Source organism: Planococcus citri, chromosome 4, assembly GCF_950023065.1.
Source record: "Planococcus citri chromosome 4, ihPlaCitr1.1, whole genome shotgun sequence".
NCBI classification, from domain to species: Eukaryota; Metazoa; Arthropoda; class Insecta; order Hemiptera; family Pseudococcidae; genus Planococcus; species Planococcus citri.
Window position 1 is genome coordinate 1,933,943 of NC_088680.1, and position 20,959 is coordinate 1,954,901.

The 20,959-nt window shown below is 32.9% G+C and overlaps 1 protein-coding gene and 1 long non-coding RNA gene across 2 annotated transcripts in view; one reads left to right on the top strand and one right to left on the bottom strand.

Moving 5' to 3' along the window:
- The first annotated feature begins 1,761 nt into the window (after positions 1-1,761).
- LOC135844383 (uncharacterized) lies at positions 1,762-2,511 on the top strand. The gene is made up of 3 exons (XR_010558512.1): positions 1,762-2,044; positions 2,184-2,281; positions 2,392-2,511. It is a non-coding gene; the product is annotated as an uncharacterized LOC135844383 (long non-coding RNA).
- Positions 2,512-14,402: 11,891 nt separating this feature from the next.
- LOC135846057 (sodium-dependent nutrient amino acid transporter 1-like) overlaps positions 14,403-20,959 on the bottom strand; it is a 95,035-nt gene continuing 88,478 nt past the window's right edge. The window contains exon 14 of the mRNA XM_065365032.1: positions 14,403-15,159. Coding sequence (XP_065221104.1) covers positions 14,773-15,159 — 387 coding nt within the window. The 3' untranslated portion in view covers positions 14,403-14,772. The remainder of the gene's footprint in view (positions 15,160-20,959) is intronic.

Here is a 20,959-nt window from a genome sequence, read left to right on the forward strand (position 1 = left end):
CTAACGACATCGTTCCGGGCTTTAGTACCTAGACCCCAAAAGTAGGTTGTTACCCTTTCTGAATCAAAACCCACCAGTCATTTGTGATTTTGCTGTGCACCCAAGAGGTTCTCTCAGTACTGTAGTGCTTTTGCAGTTGCATCATGCTTTCAAGATATATTGTGTGGTGCTCTGGAGCTTTCAGAATAGCATAATGTATTCAGAATCGTGTTGTGCTTTTTTTTCAAAATCCCGTTGTATTTTTCAAAAACATGTTTTGTTAAGCATTTTTTTAAAAATCACGTTGTGCTTTTTTTCAAAAACTAGTAGTGCTTTTTTTGAAAATTCGCGTTGTTTTTTTTCAAATTTGTGTTGTGCTTTTTTTTGAAATCGCATTGTGCTTTTGTTTTGAAATCCCATTGTGCTTTTTCTTTGAAATTGTGTTTTGTCAAGCTTTTTTTTAAAATCACATTGTGCTTTTTTTCACAAACTTGCAGTGCTTTTTTTGCAAATTTGTGTTGTACTTTTTTTGAAATCCCATTGTGCTTTTATTCAAAATCTCAAGTTGTTTTTTTTCAAATTCACATTGTGCCATTTTTCACAATTTGCATTGTGCTTTTTTTGAAATCGCGTTGTTTTTTTTTCAAAATCTCGTAGTGGTTTTTTTTCAAAATCTCGTGGTGCTTTTTTAAATTGTGTTGTTTAGGCTTTTTTTAAAAATCTCGTCGTGCTTTTTTTTAAAAATCTCGTCGTGCATTTTTTTCAAATTCGCGTTGTGCTTTTTTTCAAATTCGCGTTGTGCTTTCTTTCAAATTTGCGTTGTGCTTTCTTTTTTGAAGTCACGTTTTGCTTTATTTCAAGTTTGTGTTGTGCTATAATTTCAAATTCGTGTTGTGCTTTTTTTTGCAAATTTGTGTTGTACTTTTTTTTAAAATCACATTGTGCTTTTTTATTCAAAATCTCGTAGTGCTTTTTCTCAAATTTGCGTTGTGCTTTTTTTGCAAAATTGTGTTGTGCTTTTTTTGAAGTTTTTTTTTTAAAATCGCGTTGTGCTTTCAAAATTGAAATTGTGTTCTGCTTTTGAAATCCAAATTGTGTTTTTTCAAAATCACTTTGTGCTTTCAGAATTGAAATCGCGTTGTGCTTGCAAAATCTAAAATTGCGTTGTTTTTTTTAAAAATTGGGTGGTCAGAAGTGTTCTGGAATGTTTGGGGCTGTTTGAGGGTGTTCAGGGGTGTGGACAGGTGGTCAGAAGTGTTCTGGAATGTTTGGGGGTGTTCAGGGGTGTGGATAGGTGGTTGAGGGTGTCTGGAGTGTTCGGGGCTGTTTGGGAGTGTTCAGGGGTTTGAACAGGAGGTCAGATGTGTTCTGTAATGTTCTGGGCTGTTTGGGGGTGTTCAGGGGTGTGGACAGATGGTCAGAAGTGTTCTGGAATGTTTGGGGCTGTTTGGTGGTGTTCAGGGGTGTGGACAGGTGGTTGAGGGTGTCTGGAGTGTTCGGGGCTGTGTGGGAGTGTTCAGGGGTTTGAACAGGTGGTCAGATGTGTTCTGTAATGTTCGGGGCTGTTTGGGGGTGTGGACAGGTGGTCAGATGTGTTCTGGAATGTTCGGGGCTGTTTGGGGGTGTTCAGGGCATCAGGGGTGTGGACAGGTGGTCAGAAGTGTTCTGCAATGTTCGGGGCTGTTTGGGAGTGTTCAGGAGTGTAAAACGGTGGTGGGGATTTTTGTTACAAAATAGGCTATGCACACTGTTACAGTGCAGCTGTCTAGTTTTTTTCAATTACAAGAATTTTGTAGCTTTTTATAAATAATCTCTAACTTACTAATATATAATTATTTTCTGCTTTCAGGATAAGCATTGTTTATGCAACTTGTCCTACATACCTGTCATGAGTGCTGTATACTTCGAATGGCTTCTACACATTATTGCAAGTTCACCTGCCACAGCTGTTATTCCAGTCAGAAAGTGAATTTGTGGATGGATGTGGCTGTTATTTGGCATCACTCTTGTCAGTTGCTTATGGATCCTGTGAGAGAGAACATCTCATCTGCAGTGTGTAATTTGGGTATGTATAGTATATTTTCAACAGTATCTAGTACTTTTTAAAGTAACCTTTTCAAGATTTTTTTATTCGTGATTTTGTTGTTTAGTTTTTTTTTCAAACTTTTCTTTGTGTAAGTAGTAATTTTTGTTTTCTGTTCCAGATGTTTTGAAGTGGTACAAGTGATTCACACCTATACTGTTTCTGCTGATTTTCAATTCAGCTTGAAGTGTGTGGACATCTTTTTTACTAATTTATAATGTGAGTACCTAAACATTCTACTTCAATAATACGAGTTATAGGCATGTTTTTAATTCGAGTTAATCTAGCAAAATTTCATTCTATTTATTGTGTGTTAATTTTTTTTCCAGATCACATTGCCGTTTGAAAGGTAACAAAGGAGAGAAATTATGTATAGCTGAGGTAAGTGAATTAATCTGCAGTATTTATTTTCCTTTTCAAATTGAAGTTGAATTTTTTTTCAATTTATTCCAAACCATTTTTTAAAATTTTTTTCATATTATTTTTACATTTAATATTTCATTTTGAATTGAAATTGAATTTTTTAAACAAATTATTCTGATTAATAGACTTTTAAATTTAATTTTTAATTTCAATTTCTTTTTGAGTTTACGTATGTAATGTTTTATTGAAATAGGTTTTTTAATTCAATTTATTCTAATTTTTTCCAATTCTATTTTTCAATCTTATTTGGGATTAAAAACGTTTTATAAATATTTTAAATTGAGGATTTTCAGTTCGGTTTTTTCTTTTGGCTCAATTTTATATCTTAAAGGGTGCCCAATTAGAGACTGGGTAACATTTGTCTATGCATTTTATATGTATAATATGGAAATGTTACCTGGTTTAATTGAACGCCCTTTCAAGGTCATTAGTGGCGGTCTATTTAAACTGAGTAACGTTTGTCTCACACTTTTTAATGATCTTGAAAATTATTTTAATTGTGATTTTTTTGAAGTAGTTACCTGTCTCGTACGTATTTCAATTTGAAATTAAAACCCTTTTTTTCAAGGTAATTGGTGGATGTATGATATGGAAATGTTACCTGGTTTAATCGAACGCCCCTTCAAGGTCATTAGGGGCATATCTAGTTATTAAACTGGCTGGGTAACATTTGCCTTATTTTATGTATAATATGGAAAATGCTACCCAGTTTAATTGAATGCTCTGTAAGGTAGATTATGTTTACTTCACTTGTTTGATATCGCACTTTTTTAATAATCTTGTTTGTATTTTTATGTGTTGCAGGTTCACTTCTTGATCCAAGAATTCATCAGCAGCTGAAACAGAACAAAACGAAGAAAAATAAAGTGGCCCCTAAATGGGAGCAGGATCCGTTTCCTGCTGCAACTCCTTGTCGCACGTCCACGTCGTAGGGGCTGGGACCTCGCCGACCTTGAACAGTCAAGTTCGGTGTGCTAACGCGACAGGGGGGCGTGGTTGGCACGCTTTCTTTTTCGATCATAATTGAAAATTTATCTTTCGATCTCGAATGGTTCAAAATCACACTTTTTGGGGCTTCAAAATTCATCGCGAGTTAGGTGTCTTTCATCGTGTACATTGTCTTCTCTAACACTTGTCTGTGAGATGAAGGCAACGTATCACAAATGTCCGCATTGTGGATTGGAGTTGCGAGACAACAGTTATAATTGCTGATGTTTCGTAGCTCTGTTTCACATTGTGTGAGATAAGGGTAAAAGTCTCGTTAGGTAGGTATTCACTCACTCGAGGCTATTTTTGATTTAGATGGTTAACTCAGTCTATATCAGATGCTTCTTGTGAAAGGTAATCTTGTGGACTTGATGCTGAGCACTGAGGATGTCGGTCCCCATACCTGCCTCAGGTCTAAGTGTCTCGAATCACGAGCTTATCAGGCACCCCCCGGCCAAAAGTCTGCTTATTTTTTCTATTTTTGTGGCGCCTACTTCGAAGCCGGGCAGGACTGCACAAGCGGTCCGAGTATCCGGCTTTGGAGATGGCGCGGCTGGGCAAAGACGTTCCTACCGGACGCTCTTTTTAGTAACTGAAAAAAACGTTGAAAATGGATGATTTTTTATCGATTTTATCGAGTCAATTTATCGATTTTTTTATCGATTTATCGATTTTTTTATCGAATTGATAATTCGATTTTTATCGAATCGATAATTCGATTTTTATCGAATCGATAATTCGATTTATCGATTTTTTTATCGAATCGATAATTCGATTTATCGTTTTTTATCGAATCGATAATTCGATTTATCGATTTTTTATCAAGTCGATAATTCGATTTATCGAGTCGATCATTTAGTCTGATCATCTGATGATACTTTTCAATGAAGAATCTTTGATTTCGCCAAAGTTCGATGAAGAACATCTGATTTGAGCATAAGATTAGACTCAAGTCCGATGTTTTTCAAATTTCAACAAAGAACATTCGACTTAGCCAAAGTTCAATGAAGAGCATCTGACTTGAGCATAAGATTAGAATTAAGTCTGATGATTTCTCACGAATTTGACTTAGCCAAAGTATAAACCCAAATGGTAAATTAGGAAGAAATAACTCTTGCTTCTCAGTTTTTACTATTTATTAGTGCAAAGCTTTTCAAACACCAAGTGTTCATCATCAGGCTTAAATCACTATTGAACAAAATAACCAAGTCTACAAGCTTATATACTAGTGTACAAGGGTGTGGTAGTTTAACAGTACAAGGGTGTGGCAGTACAAGGGTGTGGTCATGTGGAAGAGGGTGTGGTTGTAGGTGAGGATGTGGTAGGAGTCATGTCTTCAAGTTTGGTTTTAATAACAGAAAGTAGGATATTTTCTAAGGGTTTTAAGTCATTATTTAGTAAATTTGTTTTGTTTTTCTTCATGGCTATTGCTTCCCTAATGTTTAATTGAGATGGTTTATCTATTTTTTGTATGAGGTTCAGGTTTTCAAAGGAAGTAGTGTGGTTGGTGGCAATGAGATGATCTGAGAGAGCAGACTTATTTTCATATTTGTATTTAGCATAATAAAGATGTTCCTTGAACCTCTTTTTGATGTTTCTTTTGGTTTGACCTATATAAATTCCTTGGCAATCTTTACATTTGATTTTGTAGATGCCACTACAGTCTTCAGGTTTGTCTTTGTCTTTAGTGTTACCAAGAAGGTTTTTAATTTTGTTATCATTGGTGAAAATGGGTTGTATGTTGTGTTTTCTGAAGACTGTTTTCATTTTATTTGTGAGAGGGGGATAGTAACTGATCCTAACTCTTTTGACATCATCTTTTTCAGCAATAAAAGTTGTGGCATCTCTGATTAGTTTTTTGTTTTCATGTTTTCTTATAAGTTTTTGGATAGATGTTTTTGTGTAGCCAAGGTTGGAAGCAATAGACATGATGTTTTTTATTTCTTTATTTTGGTTATTTTTATTTAGGGGGAGATTTAAACACCTGTGTATCATGCTGTTGAAAGCAGCAAATTTTTGGTTCCAAGGCTGGAAAGAGTCTGAAGGAATGTAGTTATTGGTGTGGGTGGGTTTTCTATAGATATCAAATTCAAGATGGTCAGAATGTCTAATGATTAACATGTCCAGAAAAGGGAGTTTGTTTTGTTGTTCAAGCTCATAAGTGAATTTGATGGTAGGATAGAGACTATTTAAAGCATTGAGGAATTCCTCAATGTTGAAGTCTTCAGGAATGATACACAGGATGTCATCAACATATCTAAACCATGCTTTGGGAAAGTTTTTATTGTTCTTTTTGAATTTTGTCTCAAGGTGGCTCATGAAAAAATTTGCCAAAAAGGGAGATAAGGGGTTGCCCATAGCTGTGCCTCCTGTTTGTTTGTAGTAAGTTCCATTTATTTGGAAAATGTTTTGGGAAGTGCATAATTTTATAGTATTCATATAATGGGTTATTTCTTTTTTGTTGATATTTTGTTCTTTTAGCCAGTTTTCTATCATTTCTAAAGTCTCAGGAATAGGCACACTGGGGAAAAGATTTTGTACATCAAAAGATATGAGCCTGTCTGTGTCATTAATAGTAATCCCTTGCAGTTTTTCTGCAAGTTCATAATTATTTTTAACTTGAAGAGTTTCAGGAAAAGGAAGGTTTTGGAGGTTACAAAGGAGTTTTTTGGCAATGTTATAGGAAGGAGAGTTGATATTGGCCACAATTGGTCTCATAGGATAGTTACCACAAAAAGGGCTCTAGAGAAAGCCAAAACCTATTGGTTAAGCTCTGAGCTTCACAGCCTGTATGCAAAAAGATCCAGCATAGAAGTGGAACTATATGCACTTCACAAAAAACTAAGCCAGACCATACCAAAACTGCAGTGGGATGAAATGGAAAGAAAGATGTTCAGATCAATTGAGGAGAAAAAGAGAAAGAAAAGAAATTCACAAAACAAAAAGTTGAAAAATCTGTTAAAAGAAAAAAGTAACCATAGTGGTGTTAGCAATGTTGTTAGTGTCAGTGGCAGTGACAGTAATATGGTGTTAATGAGACTACTGTGTATGTGAAAAACCTAACTGATGTGGTGTTCTCCAAAGAAGAATTGGATCTTCTAAACAAGGGTCTAAAATTCTCTTTACCACCCATGAGGCCTCCTATTGAAGATATTATTTCTGATGTGGATGCTTCATTGTGGAGAGAGACCTCAGAAACAAAAATCAGCATAAAGAAAGAAGTGGTAGACATCATCAAAACCCATAAACCAACAAGAATTCCATTTCATCCCCACAACAACACCATCAAAAGCTTGAGACAGAAAGGTGTCTACTATATGAAAGCAGACAAGGGAAACACCGTAGTGATAATGAAGAAAGATGAATACTTGGAAAAGTGTGAAACCCTTCTTAATGAAGGACCTTATGAGAAGTTAAAAAGTGATCCTGTGGATAAAATGGTGAAAGAAGTGAAAAGTTTGGTGAAAACTACTCCCTTCCTTAATAACACTCCTTTTCCTTCCAATCCTAAAGTTCCTAAAATGTACTGTCTTCCCAAGATCCATAAACCTAACTATCCTATGAGACCAATTGTGGCCAATATCAACTCTCCTTCCTATAACATTGCCAAAAAACTCCTTTGTAACCTCCAAAACCTTCCTTTTCCTGAAACTCTTCAAGTTAAAAATAATTATGAACTTGCAGAAAAACTGCAAGGGATTACTATTAATGACACAGACAGGCTCATATCTTTTGATGTACAAAATCTTTTCCCCAGTGTGCCTATTCCTGAGACTTTAGAAATGATAGAAAACTGGCTAAAAGAACAAAATATCAACAAAAAAGAAATAACCCATTATATGAATACTATAAAATTATGCACTTCCCAAAACATTTTCCAAATAAATGGAACTTACTACAAACAAACAGGAGGCACAGCTATGGGCAACCCCTTATCTCCCTTTTTGGCAAATTTTTTCATGAGCCACCTTGAGACAAAATTCAAAAAGAACAATAAAAACTTTCCCAAAGCATGGTTTAGATATGTTGATGACATCCTGTGTATCATTCCTGAAGACTTCAACATTGAGGAATTCCTCAATGCTTTAAATAGTCTCTATCCTACCATCAAATTCACTTATGAGCTTGAACAACAAAACAAACTCCCTTTTCTGGACATGTTAATCATTAGACATTCTGACCATCTTGAATTTGATATCTATAGAAAACCCACCCACACCAATAACTACATTCCTTCAGACTCTTTCCAGCCTTGGAACCAAAAATTTGCTGCTTTCAACAGCATGATACACAGGTGTTTAAATCTCCCCCTAAATAAAAATAACCAAAATAAAGAAATAAAAAACATCATGTCTATTGCTTCCAACCTTGGCTACACAAAAACATCTATCCAAAAACTTATAAGAAAACATGAAAACAAAAAACTAATCAGAGATGCCACAACTTTTATTGCTGAAAAAGATGATGTCAAAAGAGTTAGGATCAGTTACTATCCCCCTCTCACAAATAAAATGAAAACAGTCTTCAGAAAACACAACATACAACCCATTTTCACCAATGATAACAAAATTAAAAACCTTCTTGGTAACACTAAAGACAAAGACAAACCTGAAGACTGTAGTGGCATCTACAAAATCAAATGTAAAGATTGCCAAGGAATTTATATAGGTCAAACCAAAAGAAACATCAAAAAGAGGTTCAAGGAACATCTTTATTATGCTAAATACAAATATGAAAATAAGTCTGCTCTCTCAGATCATCTCATTGCCACCAACCACACTACTTCCTTTGAAAACCTGAACCTCATACAAAAAATAGATAAACCATCTCAATTAAACATTAGGGAAGCAATAGCCATGAAGAAAAACAAAACAAATTTACTAAATAATGACTTAAAACCCTTAGAAAATATCCTACTTTCTGTTATTAAAACCAAACTTGAAGACATGACTCCTACCACATCCTCACCTACAACCACACCCTCTTCCACATGACCACACCCTTGTACTGCCACACCCTTGTACTGTTAAACTACCACACCCTTGTACACTAGTATATAAGCTTGTAGACTTGGTTATTTTGTTCAATAGTGATTTAAGCCTGATGATGAACACTTGGTGTTTGAAAAGCTTTGCACTAATAAATAGTAAAAACTGAGAAGCAAGAGTTATTTCTTCCTAATCTAACAAACTTCTCGCTAAAAGGTTCTTTTTACCTTTGACCCAAATGGTACATGATACTTTGACAAGTCAATACTCTTAATGAAGTATAAACATATGCAAATATGCAAATGCTATACTCAATGCTGGAGAACCAAGTCCTCCAGCGAGTAAAGTGTCCAGAGCGACCCGGCCATGTGTAATATTACATACACTAGGCACTAGTCAAGCTCATAAAGTCATAAGTCATGGGGTGGATGTCGCCACAGAGTGCTTGACAACTCATACACACCGACCAGTACGACTGACCACCTACTCAGAACTCCAACTGCTCTTCGGACTTACTGGCCTGAGCGATCAACAGATCGTGACGATGGTCAACGTAAAGGTAAGTGTGTACGCGAAGCCGTAGCAGGGGCTAATCCTCCTTGGCCCCTACCGGCCCGGCGTGCGCCTGGATGACGGTCACAAAACCTTCTTCTCCTCCCGACACGATTTACTTAATTCCCGCAAGCGGGCTACGTAGGGCACCTGAATTAACGAGTGACGGAGCGTCCAGTCTGTGGCCTACACCCTCGCTGCGCACGAGCTTTCGGAAGCCAAGGTTTCCGCGTAATGCGGGGGTTACATAGATGTACCGCGCGGTCACCTGTGACCTTTGCGGCTGCCTGGTAGTTTTGCGTTACGTGAAACTGACCCAGTGAGGCAGGTAAGGTGACCGACATCCTCACCAGGCAGAGTCCAGTACACTAAACAAACCGACTACGAGTAAGTATTTCTAGACAAATGGATGGCCATTTGAATAAAAATGACGTCTCGGGGAGAGAACCTGAACAATAGAAAGATCCTGCGTCTGCAATCAAAAGGTGCCACTTACGTAACACAATTCGAATTTCAGACAGATTAAATGTGTGGTCATATTATGAATTTACATGAAAATATGTAAACGTATAAGATGACAACACATCAAGACACCTGACCTAATTCAAGTAGGCTTGTAGGTACTAAAGGAGAAGAGTCTAAGCTCTACTCTATATCCTTTATTACAAATCTGCTAGAATGATCCCTAAGTCTCTCCTGACTACCTAATCTAAGAGGATATCAACTCTTTAGGTAGCCAGAAGAGAACTAATTTAAATCTAGAAATTAAATTTTAAAGCCGAAATATAAATTCTACTACTACCTACCAAAATAATTTGAAATTTAGATTGCTTTAAAACTGACAACTGAAAAAATGATGCTTGAATATTTGAAAAAAAAAGAAGAAATAGTCAAGACAGAAAATTTTGTTTGCAAGAACAAAAACGTGAGGAATTTTAAAATAAAAATCAAAAAACAAAAAGCCCATCGCAATCTAAACAATAAATGAACATTTAAATGTGAAAAGAAGAAACTTAAATTTTGAAAAATGCACCTAAAAAATGCATTAATTACCTACAAAAAAAAATCATTAATCCCTGGCCAAAAATATGTAATTAAGTAATTAAATCATGAACCAACTCACCAAACTCAAAACTGTATTACGTTTCTAAGTACATCGTTTAAATGACCCACTTAATATTCCAAAATTTAGCACCGCGAAATTAATAAACTATACTAATAAAAATCACGAAGCCAAAAAACACGATAAGACTGAAGAGCAGTAGTGCTCTCCACAAAGGCAAAACGCAGACTGAGCTCCGAAATTTCTATCCTACACTTGAAGTAAACAAATTTTGAAATTCCCCATCGCCACGCCTACCACACAACCCCCACGAACAACACCACCAATCACGTCGAGTTCAAAAGCAACACTGCGACAGGTGGTAAGATAAGAATGGAATTGGTATAATAATAGAATTTCAACACAATATGTATTATAAATTTCAAATTTGTAACTCAATGGGGGGCTATAAAAACATGAGAAATAAAATTTCAACAAAGGACATGCTCCGAAATTGCACAGCGGGTGGTTCTTGAATATTTTATAAAAATAGTTATAGAAATTTCACGCATTTCATTTCACAAAAGGCGGTCAGACTACAAAAAATTTCACACTGCAATGTGTCATCAAATTTTACAACCCTATTAGAAATTTCTTACTTACCTATAGAGCCATTAAATCTCGCAGCAGGCGGTTCCCAAATATTCTTTGAAATCGAAATAATGGAAAAAACAAAACTTGAAACAAAAATAAACGAAATTCAGGAAAACTGAAACGAAAAATAAACAACAAATAAAAACAAACATTTTTTTAAGGATTCAAACTGAAACATAAAAATTTGATAACACGAAAACTTCCCAAAAATAAGACAAAGTTGAAATCAAGAAACAAAGAGAGCAAAAGCACAAACAAAAACCTTGAAAACCGAAACAAAATGACGTCAAAAAATTAAAACTCTTAAAAACAAAACTAGCACTTTAGAAAACTAAAAAATGAACAAAACTTTGAGAAAGTTAGATCATAAAGAAGAGCAAAACAATTGAGTAACGAAAATGAAAGGAAAAAACTTCAAGAAAATTGAAACAAAATAAAAACTTCAGAAAAAACAAAACTAACACTTCCGAAAACCAAAAAATTGACAACATTTTGGGAAAAGAACCTACAATAAAACGGAAGGAATATATCAAAAAAATTCAAACTTGGAAGTGGAAACCTGAAAAAAAATTAAAAACAACATAAATGAAGTGCAGAATTTTGCAAAAATTGAAACTGAAACTGAAAACTTGGGAAAAGCAAATTCCAGAAACATTTCAAAAAAATAAATTCTACAAACATTAAACTTTAAATTTGAAACCAAAAAACGATGAAAATACAATAAACCGAGCAGAATTTTGAAAAAATTAAAACTGAAATCAAAAGCTCAAAAAAATTGAATTTGAATGTTTTTGAAAACACTGAGATTAAAAATAATGGGAAAAAGTAAAGTACCTACCTAAGTAAAATAAGTTCCCAAAACATTTCAAAAAAATAAAAAAACAAACGCAAATAATTTTTCAAAAATTGAAACAAACTAATCCCTTGGGAAAAATAAATTCTACAAACATTAAACGTTAAATTTGAAACCAAAAAACGATGAAAATACAATAAAACGAGCAGAATTTTGAAAAAATTAAAATGAACTGAATTTAAAAAAATTTGATACCAAAGATAATTAGATGAAAATCATAAGAATTCAAATTAAAAATAGAAGTTCACAAAAAAAGCGAAGTAACAATTTCAAACTATCAAAAAACACCAACAAAAAAAAACTAAAATAAACTAAATATTGAAAAAGTTGAACCTAATAACCTTAAAAAAAAACAAAAAACATCAAAAACAAAAATATAAATAAACAAAATATGGAAAAAGTTGAACCTGATAACCTAACAGAATTTTGAAAAAATTGAAACTGAGCCCAAGAAAACCAAATTAAAATTTAAATTTGAAACTAAAAATTGCACGAGGACGAATAGAAAGTTTGAAAACTGATAACCAAACCCTATGAAGAAACAAAACAAAAATTCCAGAAAACAAAAAAAAAATCAAAAATCAAACAGATGAAATTTTGGAAAAGGTCAACCTTGAACCATAAATTCATGAAAAAACAATGCGGAAATTTAGAAAATTGAAAAATTAAGTCACAAGTGAAAAAACAAAAATCTATTGAATAACCAAATAAAAATACTAAAAATACTTTATCAAAAGAACAAATTTTGCAAACTAAAACAAAAACCCTGATATCAAATGCAAATTCTAACTCATATGTGAAAACAAAGCAAAAATTTCAGAATAATTATAACTAAAAGTAGGTATAAAACAAGTCCATGAAAAAAATTACATTGAAATTTTTTAAAAAGTATAGGTAAAACTTTGTAAAAAAATTCAAACTAAGTACAAAAAGAAATTCTTGAAAAAAACATTAAAATTTTGAAATAAATCAAAATTGAAAACAAAAAATCAAGCCACAAGAAAAACAAAAAAAAAACTGAAACAAAATTTGGAAATTTTTTTTTTTTAAATTTGAAATTGAAAACCCAAGAAAACATTGACAGAAGACAGAATGTTTAACAACAATTTTAATCAACAACAAAAGCCCAGAAAGAAATAACATGAGTTTTGAAAAAAATGTAAATTGAAAGCTGATAAAAATGTAAAACAGCACAAAATTAAAACTAAAAACAAAAATTCTTCAAAAAAGAACATTTTAAATTTAAAAAAAATTCAAATTACAACAAAAATTCTTGAAAAAACAAAATAGAAATTTTGAAAAATATTGAAATTAAACCTTGGAAGCCAAAACCCAAGTTTTTCAATAACAAAAATTTGGAAAAAAATAACCTGAATTTGAAAGTCTAAAACACACGTGTTGAAATTAAATGAAACCATTCAGGGGATACACTGGTTTCTTGACCTACCTAAGCAGTAAGCAGATAGGAAAATGCAGAACTGTATGTAAAAGCAGAAATAAAAACAAAAAAAATAGATAAATCAAAATGGAAGTAGAAAGTTGAAATCAAAAACCAACAAAAAGGTACAAAAATAAAAACATTTCAGAAAAATAGTACCCAAGTACAAAACTCGAGGACCAAAAATAGAACACAAACGAATTCTGATGAAATTATAAAAAACTAAACATGGAAAAAGCAGAAAATCAAAAATTGAAAAAAAACAATGAAATTTTTTGTAAATGAAATTTACAAACGGAAAAGCAAGTTCCAAATGAAATTTACAAAATTAAAAAACCAACATTTCAAAAAACATTCTAACAGTAAATTAAACTGCGAAAAACAATTTTTGAAAAAACAAATTCTAGTAAGTAGGTATGTAAAAAAAATAACAGTTGAAAGAAAAGAAAAATGAAACATTTGATAATTGATACATAAAATAACTGAAGTCAGTAAAAACATTGTAAAAATGAAAAACAAAAAAGCAAATTCTAAATGAAATCTAAAAAAATGAAAATAGTGAAATTTTAGAAAATAATTTTTGAAAAAGCCAAAACCAAGTCTTATATGCAAATTTAGAAAACCATAACACCTGCAGATAAATAAACGAGGGCAGCGAGATCCAAAAAAGTTACATTTTCACAACCCTATTTTCTCGGTTACATGGGTACATTCTGTATCTATATGAACCTTGAGTTCAATTCATCAATCAAAACTAATTCTTAAGAAGGACTCACAAACCAAAACTGATGATCAAAAAATAAATTGACAACCCAACACCTTAAATAACAACTTCTTATTTGAGCAAAAAATAATATGAAGCATAAAAAATCATCACTTACCCAGTTTATTCAGCTGAAATTCCAATCATTTGTAACATAATGCTTTCAAAATCCATATAGTCCAATGCACAATAAAAATTCGCGAAAATTAATCACATAAATTACTTAAATTTAAAATGCTTTCAAAATTTTAGGTTAAAAAAAAATAACCGAACTACGTCCAGTATTATTCGTTGTAAAAATGTTCATCAATCTATTTAAGGAATAAATAAAATCCAAATTAAAAAACACAATTCAACCTGTTTAATCAAAAATCTGCCGGCACCACACAACGAATGTGTGCACAACTGCAGCGTCAAACCACAACTGACAGGTGTCTGTCTGGTCGCGCTCAATCAAAACAAAACACCATTGGTGAAATTGTGGGTTTTCGATGCCTCAATATTTCAAGAAAAAAAAGGCGCTCAATGCCTTGATTTTTTAAGAATTTTTTTTTCAACTGGCGTTCCCAAATTTCAATTTTGATTTTTTTTTTCAAAATAGGTAAGACAGCACATTCTTCCCCAATAACAACACACCAGCTCACATAAAATTTATATATTCGCGCAGGCGCAACAACACATAGGTAATATTATTTTTCCAAATAAAACAATCATCAATAATTCATCATAATTCATAACACTGAACACAACAAAATAAATAAAAAGAAAAATTACACTCACACTTACAATACATACAAAAAAAAAAGAAAAAAAGAAAAAACACACTTCTCGAGAAGAAAATATCCACAATGTCATGCGCAAAAACTTCGCTACATTAAAAATTTTTCTATACAAAAAAAAAATAAAACAAAAATGTAAATAAAAACGAAAAAAAAATTAATAATTTCTATAAATCAGTCTCAAGAGTATATAAAATGATACAATTTGATTACACGATCACTCGATCAGCATCAATTATGAGGCGATTTCAGACCACTCATATGAAATTGCAAATTGCTATTGGTCCACGTGCTGTTATCGGCCACACAGTTGATGGAGTAACTGTACTGTAAGTGATTTGGATCTTTGTCAGAGATGCTGCAATTGGCACCAGAGTTTCTACTGTACTGCAGAGTATTCTGATTTGAGGATGGGTTCACGCTGTATCGCATTCCTACAGGGCCCGCGTGCCTGGTACGTTTCACCGAATGCGTGTAGTCGCGGGTGCCTCTTCTTCTGAGGGTGAAATCTTTCTCGCCGGTGGCTTGGTATTGTTTTTTCCACTGCACCCAGCAATGGCGATAGATCGGATCGACTGGGCCCCAATTGCGAGTTGGTTTCGTCGAACTGCTAAATTTCTATAATCAAGCAATCGAATACAGCAAATGATGAGTTAATCTTCGAATTGAAATCTATAATGATTCATTTTTTGCAAGTGAGAAGGCCATAATAAGTTCACTGTTGAAAAATTTGATGATTTTTAGAACATTAGCTCAATTTCTTTGGCATTTCCCTTCCAATTAGGTATTTTGTCCAATTTTGATGCAATTAACCTACAGCAGTACTGAATTTTTGCATCATTTCCAACAATTCTATCAATAAATCTTACCAAAAACTAATCAATGGAATAAAACGAAATTTTGCAAAAGCTACATCACATGAACACGAAAACTGTAAAATTGACGTAAAAAATTGGTAAAAATGTACAAGATTTTTAAAACAACCAATAACATTCAAAAAAAATTCTTTAAACATCGTTAAAACTTGTTAAAATTGAACTAAAACAATTTAAAATGACTGAAAAGCGGATAAATTGTCTTGAAAATTTCAACAAAAAAAAAACTTGCAAAAGTTATCAAAATTATACTTAATGAAAAACGTGCAAAAAATTAATTGGATTATTATCAAAAATAAAAATATGTAAATTTGTTTCCACTAATTAGATGGAAAAATTGGGCAAAACTTTGAGTGATGATTGAAATTTTTTTAAAGTATCATGAAAACAATTTAAAAATTTTGTACATTGATCAAACATTGCAAAATTTGAAAAAAAATAAAATAAAATGGAAAACTTCTTGAAAATTACAAAAATCTGACGAAATATCTCCAAAATATCACAAGTTTTTCATGAACTGTTGCAAAAACAAGCAAAATCTACATAAAAATTACTAAAAAAAAAGTACAAACCAATTTATAAACTTTCAGTAAAACTGAGCAAAAGTTTGCAAAAATTACTCAAAATTTGAGAAAAACTCTTAAAAATTGTTGAAAAATTACTACAAATTGAAGTAACAAAGCAAAATTTAGAAAAAAAATCATTAAAAACTACAAAAAATTGATAAAATACCACGAAAATATTATAAAATTCCATAAAGTATCGCAAAATCCAAAAAAATTACTACAAAGTACCAAAAATTGATAAACCTCTAGTAAAATCAAATGAAATTTTGCAAAAATCGCTCAAAATTTATCAAAATATCATTAAGAAGAGTGGAAAAATATTCCAAAATTTGAGAAAAACAACAAAAGCAGTTGGAAAATCACTGAAACTTACAAAAAAAATAATGAAATAGCAACAAAATATTATCAAAGTATAGCAAAAGCAATAAAAATCACTAAAAGTACTGAAAATGAATAAATCTTTAGTAAAACCGAACAAAATGTTGCAAAAATCACACACAACGTATCAAAATATCATGAAAAAGAATGAGAAAATGCAACAAAATTTGAGAAAAACAACAAAATCAGTTGGAAAATTATTGAAAATAACTAAAAAAAATGAAATAGGCACAAAATATTCCTAAATTTTGGAGATGATTTCAAAAAAAAAAAGATATGAAATTGATACATAATCACAAAAATTGATACAGTTTCTGCAAATAAACGCAAAATTTTAGAAAAATTGCTTATAATTATTATGTGTAGTTAAATTCCCCAAAAAAAAACGACTGAAAAGTTGCTAAAAATTGAAATACTTTGTTAGAAACACCACGACTAGTATAAAAAATAAGATTAAAAATTACAAAAAAAAACAATGAATTTGGAAATTTCAGCAAAAACATGTAAAATTAGTACAAAAATCGACCAGATTTACCAAAAATTGATGAATTTTTGTAAAATAAAACATAGTAAAATTTTGCAAAAACTGCTCAGAATTTGTTCAAAACTTCAAATGTTATTAAGAGTTGAAAAGTAACTAAAAATTGAACAGAACACAGACAAGTTTGAAAAAAAAGAACACCAAAAATATTTTTTAAAAAGCTTGAAAATTACAAAGAACTCATCAACATCAAAAATATCATCAAATTTTATCCCCGTAAAAACAACACAAAAATCATTGAAAACTACTAAAATTTCATAAAACTCAATGGGCCAGCAGAGGAGGTACTAGGAAAAAGATCAAGTAGACAAAACCACAAAAAGCTGAAAATCTGGAACGATGAACTATCAAGAGAAGTGAAGAGGAAACAAAACCTTTTCCGGAAGTGGATGAGGTCAAAGAACAAACAAGACAAAGGAAGCTACAAAGAACAGCGCTGCAAGACAAGAAAGATAAGAGAAACACACAGGAACAAGAAACCAATCGTGTACAAAATAATCAAAAGAATATTGGAAGATGAGGTACACAGAGCCAACATGGCCCCAAAAGATTGAAAAAAATGGCCAAATACTACGCAAACCTATGGAGTAATCCTGACAATGAAGTTGAAGCGGCAGACAGTGAGGAGAACAAGTATGAGCCATTCTCTTGGGAAGAGTGAGATGGAGCCCTGAAAAGCTCCAGAAATGGAAAAGCCCCAGGCAGTGATAAGCTACCAACAGACTTATTCAAGAATGCCACAATAACTGTTAAGAAGAGACTGCTAGCTTTCTACAATAAAATACTATCAGGTGCTACCATATCCAAATACTTCCATACTGCAATTGTAATACCCATTTTCAAAAAAGGAGACCAAAATGGCCCAGGAAACTACCGTGGAATTAGCCTACTAAATGCTGCTTACAAAATACTTGCAAAGATGCTAGTGAGAAGAATTGAGAGCCATGTGGACTGTGGAGCCAATAATATTGGAATGCCAAAATGGATTTCGAAAGGGAAGATCATGCACAGATGGGGTATATGCAACAAAGCTGCTGATGGAGAAGAGACAAGAATATAACCTAGAAACCCACATGTGCTTTGTTGATCTGGAGAAGGCTTATGATCGAGTACAAAGGAAGAAGTTGTTTGAAATTCTGAGGAAAATTGAAGTGAATGAACAAATAGTACGCTTAATTGAAGAAATATACACAGATAATGTAATAAGAGTAAGATCTGGAAACGTGTTGGAAGCAAAGAAGATGAGAAGAGGAGTAAGACAGGGATGCCCAATGTCATGTAGTCTGTTCAACATCTACTTTGACAACATGATTAAAGAATGGCTGAAAACCAAGCCAAAAGGGCTAGACATCAATGACACCCATGTCATGTCAATACCATGCTGTTTGCTGATGATCAGGTGGTCTTCACTGACAACAAAGATGACTTGCAGAGAGCGATGCACAACCTTCAGAAAGTAGCTGATAAATATGGAATGAGAAACTTGGTCATCAAAAACAAAAGTGATGGCACTGATGGATTTTGAGGGGAAAGAGCCAATACTCAGTAAAATTGTAAATGAACTGCCAGTGGAACAAGTTAAAAGCTTTAAATATCTCGGATGTGAGCTATCATATGAAGGAGAAGTCGATGCACAACTTAGGATCAACAAATTCCTGAGAGTAAGCAGGGCCATAAACCAAGCCATCCCTCCAATGAATGTCAGCGCCGAAACTTGAATAAGAATCTACAATAGGTACACTGGCAAGACCAATGCTGATATATGGATGTGAAACATTGATGATGAGAAAGGATATAAAAAGCAGAGTAACCGCAGCAGAAATGAGATTCATGCAATCCACAGCAGGATATACAAGATGAGATAGGAAAAGGAACGAAGCATCCTGAAGGAGCTACCTGCGTAGCACTGACGAGATCATCATTGGCCTCGACAAAAGTATCAACATAATTTTACATGATTGTTGATTGAAAAAAATCTGAACATTATCCACAAAGGGGTTAATCTAATCACGTTTGAGATGATTGATTGAAAATTGACACTATTTTCAAAAACTATGGTGAAAATGCTGATGGTCGTCATTGCTGTCTACATTTGTATCTATACAGTCATGTGCAAGATTTTGATATATAGTAGATACCTTTGTAGACCCATGATCTATATCAAAATTCAGGTTGTCTTGTCAATCTGAAGTTGATGTTGACTATAAGATCGACAAAAGCATCTACAAAATTTTGATCTTGTATAATAGTTACTTTTGTTGATCTAATAATTTGCCATCAACTTTGGCATTGGCATGACGACCTGAATTTCAATATTGATTATAGGGTGTACAAAAGTATCTACAAAATGTCATCATCAAGTAGATACTTCTGTAGATCTTGTAATCAACATCAACCATCTGGTTAATATTGATGAGGAAGTTTGATGTCGATTTCGATTACAAGATCTAAAAAATATTTTTAGAAATTTCGAAGTATTGCCGACTTATTTGTAGATGTCTAAGTTGATTAAACAATAAGACAAATTTGCTAAGTCCAAAATAAGATGGACTACAATATTCTTTTAAGGCGACTTCTCTCAACAGCGGCAATGGTCTAGTGGTTAGAGAAGGTGACAGAAGCAGGTAGAACAGCGACAACCTGGGTTCAATCCCGACCCAGGGCAAGTTTTTTTCTTTCAAAAAATTTTTTTAGGGTGAAATATTTTTGAGAAATAACTTCACTTGAATCATAAAAAGAGTTTTGGGCACATTTTGCACATTTTCAATCAAAACTTGCCTCTTTAACACTCGAAAAAATGACACACACCTTGTCGAAACAAAAAATGAAGGGAGACGACAGTCGATTTTGATATCAACTTCTCACTCATCATGTATTGACATTGGTGTCAACAAATGTTGTGTCGACAAGTGACGGATTAGAGATCTCGTCTTTTCCATCGACTTTGGCATCGCTTGTGCTACGTGGGAAGTTATGCAGATGACAAAGTGATCCTTGCTGGGACAGAAGTGCAGATGCAGAAAATGATCAACCAAATCAACAGTGCTGGATTAAAATATGGAATGAAAATAAACATAGGCAAGACCAGGGTTATGAGATTTACAAAAGGAGACGATAAAGAGGTCAAAATCAACATTGGAACTCAAGAAATTGAAAATGTAAACCAATTCATATACCTTGGAGCGCTGATTAACAACGATGGTAGAGATCATAAAGAAATTAAATCACGGATTGGAATGGCAAAAAGTGCTTTCAATAACCTAGCCAATGTGCTGGGAAATTGAACGATGAGTCTAGCTCTGAGAAAGAGAATTATGAGATGCTATGTATGGACTGTTCTGAAGCATTCCTGCGAAACATGGACCATGAGTGCAGAATGCGAGAAGAAAGTATCTGCTTTTGAGATGTTGTGCTATCGAAGGCTGCTACAGATCTCATGGAAGTTAAATTTAGAAATTTCATCAAAAACATTGTAAAATTGGTAGAAAAATCTTCGAAATTTGCCAAAAATTGATGAATTTTTGTAAAATATAACATAGCAAAATTTCGCAAAAACTACTCAAAATTTGTTCAAAACTTCAAATGTTAGATATTAAAAGAGTTGAAAACTAAGTATAACTAAAAATTGAACAAAACACAAAAAAATTTGAAAAAAAACGCCAAAAATATTTTTAAAAAAGCTTGAAAACTACAAAGTTTTACTCAAAAAGTATCATCAAATTTTGTTAATATTACAGAAAGTATCGTAAAACCGTAAACACAACACAAAAATCATTGAAAATTACCAACATTTCGTATACTTTCAATAAAATTCAGCAAGATCTGTTGAAAATTTGATCAAAAAATATTGAAAAAATTGAACAAAACTTTCTCGAAATTGAATGAAATTTTGTCAAAATTCCAAAACAATGTTGACAATATTACAAAAAGTGGTAGAAATAAAATTTTTCAGAAACCACACAACAAAGTACATCAAAAAACTCTACAATTGGCACAAAAATCCCTGAAAATTGCCAAAATGTCGAGAAACTCTGAAAAAATTCAACTGAAATACCTCA